The following is a 6543-nucleotide window of genomic DNA, read 5'->3' on the forward strand; positions in this document are numbered from 1 at the left end:
CAGAGAGGGAGGAAGAGAGAGAAAGAGACAGAGAGGGAGGAAGAGAGAGAGAGAGAGAGAGAGAGAGACAGAGAGAAACAGACAGAGAGACAGAGAGGAAGAGACAGAGAGAGAGACAGAGAGAGAGAGAGAGAGACAGAGAGGGAGGAAGGAAGACAGAAACAGAGACAGAGAGGGAGGAAGGAAGACAGAGACAGAGACAGAGAGGGAGGAAGGAAGACAGACAGAGACAGAGAGGGAGGAAGGAAGACAGAGACAGAGACAGAGAGGGAGGAAGAGAGAGAAACAGACAGAGAGGAAGAGAGAGAGGAAGGAAGACAGAGACAGAGAGAGAGAGAGAGAGAGAGAGAGAGACAGAGAGGGAGGAAGAAAGAGAGAGACAGAGACAGAGAGGGAGGAAGAGAGAGAAACAGACAGAGAGAGAATTACAAAACGGTATCTGTCAGCAGTATCAGCTGCCGTTTACTTTTAATGATGTAAAGAAGTACATTCATCTCCTGTAGTAGGTCTGTAGATATGGCACCCTGTTCCCTATATAGTGCACGTGATTCCACTTCCTGTGTCCTAGTATCCGTGGAAACCGAGGGCTGCTACAAAAATGGTTAAAAAAAAAGAAGAAGTAAATAAATAAAAAAGCAGCAACCAAAAGCAACAAATGAAAAGGTTGTTGTGGCTATATATAGGAAACAGGCTGTCATCTGAGACCCAGCCAGGGTATATGGGGACAGACTGGGCTAGAAGGACGTCTGGGAACTGTTGCTACCACAGCACTTTGGTCATAGAACGGTTTGGGTTGAGGTACGTGGAGATTCTTTGACAGTCGGCCCGGTCGGTCCTTTTTGTGCCGTTTGAGTTGTGATTTGTCAAACTAAAACTCAACTGAGGAATGGGACTGGGAGGGAGGAACTACAGGGACAAGGAAGGGAGAGAGGAATTGTGGGTAAAAATGAATAAATAAATCTGGGAGTTGTAGGCTACAGTGTTTTCAGGGAGGGTGTTTTTAGAGTTACGAGACGTTTTCTGATTTTGAACAGTGCAGTAATCATCCTCGTTAGGGACTTGAAGACATTCATTAGAGATTGGTAGGATTTCAAAATCAAAAACGTACTGCAGGTCAGTTTGGAGCTGGTCTCTCAAAGTCTCAAAGAAGGTTTTCAAATCCCCTTGGTAGAAACACACTAACTAGCTAACTAACTAACAAGACATATTTTTATGCAAATATAGAGCTTTTTCTCTTTCTTCTGAACAAGATCACCCCCCCCCCCCCCCTTCTTGTAATTTCACAATAAAAGTCCCCTCTGTAATACGTCAAGGAACGTTTCAGAATAAGAGTCTGTTAGTAGAGGAAAATAGTGTTCCTTAAGGAAGAGAGAAAGAGTCCTCTGGTAAAAAAAGAAGAAGAAGAGATCACAAATGTCTGTCTTCGTCGAGGTTGTTCAGAGGCGGACATTTTATAATGAGGTTGTGCGACGGCCATTTTGAGGTTCTTCTTTCTCGAAAAGTCACAACAATAGTCACTGTCACAGGACGTTGCCATGCGATATTCAAATAATAGTACTGATAATATCAATAACAATAATAATAGTAAGAATCACATCTTATTCTAACTTGTTTTAATATGTAGAAAAGAGCGACGAGGCCAGAGAGAGGTTTATACAGTGTTTCAACGGTTCTCCTCTGTGCTGTGTCCCAAATCACACTGTATTCCCTATACAGTGTACTACTTTCTAGGGAAGAAGGTGCTATTTGCGACCCTTGTTGATTTGGCACATACACTGTAGCGTACTCACACTCGTGAGACTACCAGTCCATATAATATTGTGTGTTTGTTGTGTTTCTTTTTTGTGTTCATCCAAAAACCTAGTTTTAGTAGAAACAGCTACAGAGAAGTCCGGGAGAAATAGTCATCATATCTCAGGATCTAATAGTAATAAGTAGGAAATAGTCATCATATCTCAGGATCTTCTGTTAAAAAATTATTTTGAATCAAGTTCTTAATTTGTTGTTTTTAAAATCGTTTTAATTTCATTTTGGTCCATGTTTTTTAAAAGCAGAGAGAGAGAGGTGTGTGTGTGTCTGTGTGTCTGTGTGTGTGTGTGTGTGTGTGTGTGTGTGTGTGTGTGTGTGTGTGTGTGTGTGTGTGTGTGTGTGTGTGTGTGTGTGTGCGTGTAGATCTTCCAGCTTTAGCAGAGACGTCAATCAGAAACTAATCGCGGAATCTGTAACGCTTCATCTTTCCAGGTGGAATAGAGAGCCCTTAGTCTCCGTACGACCTCCGACCTCCGTCCTCCTTCATGCCCAACTCAGTAGTGACAGGGCCTCGTCACATCACACGACACCAGCCCCTTCACAACTTCTGCTGTGCCGAGACACCTTTCCAATAGTCCAGTATGTCGTGCAGATCCTCGTCCTTGGCGACCTGCAAACTCCTCCTCAGTGCGTGTCCCGCCGCCATGTATTCCTCCTCGTAGTCCTCGTCTCTGTGTCTCTTCCGGTGGAGTTTGAACCTCTCCCAGATGCCGAGCGACGGGGTGCAGGAGTACTCAGGACTGGACTCGTAGCTCAGGTTGTGGTACTGCGGGGACAGCTGGGCGTAGGCTGGAGGAGATCAGAGATTAGAACAACACTTTATTCATCCCAGAGGGGAAATTGGTTTGTCAAACTCAGTATATACACACAATCAATTAATCAACCAATCGACCGACTGACCGACCGATCGACCGACAGACCAACCGATCATCCAACCTATCAACCAACCAACCAATTGACCGATCATCCTACCAACAAACCAACCAACCAATCAACCAGTCAGTGTTACCTAGCTCTCTGGGGTGCCTCCCCAGGGTGAGGGGATCCAGGATGGAAGAGGGTTTCCTGCTACTCAGCTCCTCTAGCTCCTCAGAGTCAGGGAGGGGGCGCTGGGGGCCCGGGTACGAGTGGCGCTGCTCCTTGTACTGACGGACCTTATAATGAATATAAACACAAAAATACCTCAAAATACCACTATGTAGTTATCCTATCACTATACTATAGTAATACTACTGTAATACCACTATGTAGTTATCCTATCACTATACTATAGTAATACTACTGTAATACCACTATGTAGTTATCCTATCACTATACTATATTAATACTACTGTAATACCACTATGTACTTATCCTATCACTATACTATATTAATACCACTATGTAGTTATTCTATCACTATACTATAGTAATACTACTGTAATACCACTATGTAGTTATCCTATCACTATACTATAGTAATACTACTGTAATACCACTATGCAGTTACCCTATCACTATACTATAGTAATACTACTGTAATACTACTATGTAGTTATCCTATCACTATACTATAGTAATACTACTGTAATACCACTATGTAGTTATCCTATCACTATACTATAGTAATACTACTGTAATACCACTATGTAGTTATCCTATCACTATACTATATTAATACTACTGTAATACCACTATGTACTTATCCTATCACTATACTATATTAATACCACTATGTAGTTATTCTATCACTATACTATAGTAATACTACTGTATTACCACTATGTAGTTATCCTATCACTATACTATAGTAATACTACTGTAATACCACTATGTAGTTATCCTATCACTATACTATAGTAATACTACTGTAATACCACTATGTACTTATCCTATCACTATACTATATTAATACCACTATGTAGTTATTCTATCACTATACTATATTAATACCACTATGTAGTTATCCTATCACTATACTATATTAATACCACTATGTAGTTATCCTATCACTATACTATATTAATACCACTATATAGTTATCCTATCACTATACTATATTAATACCACTATGTAGTTATCCTATCACTATACTATATTAATACCACTATGTAGTTACCCAATCACTATACGATATTAATACCACTATGTAGTTATCCTATCACTATACTATATTAATACTACTGTAATACCACTATGTAAATATACTATCACTATACTATATTAATACCACTATGTAGTTATCCTATCACTATACTATATTAATACCACTATGTAGTTATCCTACCACTATACTATATTAATACTACTGTAATACCACTATGTAGTTATCCTATCACTATACTATAGTAATACTACTGTAATACCACTATGTACTTATCCTATCACTATACTATATTAATACCACTATGTAGTTATTCTATCACTATACTATATTAATACCACTATGTAGTTATCCTATCACTATACTATATTAACACCACTATGTAGTTATCCTATCACTATACTATATTAATACAACTATATAGTTATCCTATCACTATACTATATTAATACCACTATGTAGTTATCCTATCACTATACTATATTAATACCACTATGTAGTTACCCAATCACTATACGATATTAATACCACTATGTAGTTATCCTACCACTATGCTATATTAATACTACTGTAATACCACTATGTAGTTATCCTATCACTATACTATAGTAATACTACTGTAATACCACTATGTAGTTCTCCTATCACTATACTATATTAATACTACTGTAATACTACTATGTAGTTATCCTATCACTATACTATATTAATACCACTATGTAGTTATCCTATCACTATACTATATTAATACTACTGTAATACCACTATGTAGTTCTCCTATCACTATACTATATTAATACCACTATGTAGTTATCCTATCACCATACTATATTAATACTACTGTAATACCACTATGTAGTTGTCCTATCACTATGCTATATTAATACCACCATGTAGTTATCCTATCACTATACTACATTAATACCATTATGTAGTAATCCTATCACTATACTATAGTAATACTACTGTAATACCACTATGTAGTTATCCTATCACTATACTATAGTAATACTACTGTAATACCACTATGTAGTTCTCCTATCACTATACTATATTAATACTACTGTAATACCACTATGTAAATATACTATCACTATACTATATTAATACCACTATGTAGTTATCCTATTACTATACTATATTAATACCACTATGTAGTTATCCTACCACTATACTATATTAATACTACTGTAATACCACTATGTAGTTATCCTATCACTATACTATAGTAATACTACTGTAATACCACTATGTAGTTCTCCTATCACTATACTATATTAATACTACTGTAATACTACTATGTAGTTATCCTATCACTATACTATATTAATACCACTATGTAGTTCTCCTATCACTATACTATATTAATACTACTGTAATACCACTATGTAGTTCTCCTATCACTATACTATATTAATACCACTATGTAGTTATCCTATCACCATACTATATTAATACTACTGTAATACCACTATGTAGTTCTCCTATCACTATACTATATTAATACTACTGTAATACCACTATGTAGTTGTCCTATCACTATGCTATATTAATACCACCATGTAGTTATCCTATCACTATACTACATTAATACCATTATGTAGTAATCCTATCACTATACTATAGTAATACTACTGTAATACCACTATGTAGTTATCCTATCACTATACTATAGTAATACTACTGTAATACCACTATGTAGTTCTCCTATCACTATACTATATTAATACTACTGTAATACTACTATGTAGTTATCCTATCACTATACTATGTTAATACCACTATGTGGTTATCCTATCACTATACTATATTAATACTACTGTAATACCACTATGTAGTTCTCCTATCACTATACTATATTAATACCACTATGTAGTTATCCTATCACCATACTATATTAATACTACTGTAATACTACTATGTAGTTATACTATCACTATACTATATTCATACTACTATGTAGTTATCCTATCACTACACTGTATTAATACTACTGTAATACTACTATGTAGTTATCCTATCACTACGCTATATTAATACTACTGTAATACCACTGTGTAGTTATCCTATCACTATACTATATTAATACCACTATGTAGTTATCCTATAACCATGCTATATTAATACTACTGTAATACTACTATGTAGTTATCCTATCACAATGTTATATTAATACCACTATGTAGTTATCCTATCACTATACTATATTAGTACTGCTGTAATACTACTATGTAGTTATCATATCACTATGTTATATTAATACTACTATGTAGTTATCATATCACTATACTATATTAATACCACTATGTAGGTATCCTATCACTATACTATATTAATACTACTGTAATACCACTATGTAGTTATCCTAATACTATACTATATTAATACCACTATGTAGTTATCCTATCACTATACTATATGAATACTGCTGTAATACCACTATGTAGTTATTCTATCACTATACCATATTAATACTACTGTAATACCACTATGTAGTTATCCTATCACTATACTAGGTTAATACTACCATGTAGTTATCCTATCACTATGCTATATTAATACCACTATGTAGTTATCCTATCACTATGCTATATTAATACCACTATGTAGTTATCCTATCACTATACTATATTAATACCACTATGTAGTTA

The 6543-nt window shown here is 35.6% G+C and overlaps 1 protein-coding gene across 1 annotated transcript in view; it reads right to left on the reverse strand.

Annotated features, from left to right (window-relative positions):
- Nucleotides 1-2347: 2347 nt before the first annotated feature.
- The window catches only part of LOC139394169 (protein ELFN1-like), a 15608-nt gene continuing 11412 nt past the window's right edge, over nt 2348-6543 (reverse strand). The window contains exons 11-12 of the mRNA XM_071142209.1: nt 2819-2963; nt 2348-2598 (exon numbers count right to left, since the gene is read on the reverse strand). Of these exons, the coding sequence (XP_070998310.1) occupies nt 2348-2598; nt 2819-2963 (396 nt within the window). The remainder of the gene's footprint in view (nt 2599-2818; nt 2964-6543) is intronic.

The sequence above is a fragment of the Oncorhynchus clarkii genome, unplaced genomic scaffold (genome assembly GCF_045791955.1).
Source record: "Oncorhynchus clarkii lewisi isolate Uvic-CL-2024 unplaced genomic scaffold, UVic_Ocla_1.0 unplaced_contig_9327_pilon_pilon, whole genome shotgun sequence".
Taxonomy (NCBI): Eukaryota; Metazoa; Chordata; class Actinopteri; order Salmoniformes; family Salmonidae; genus Oncorhynchus; species Oncorhynchus clarkii.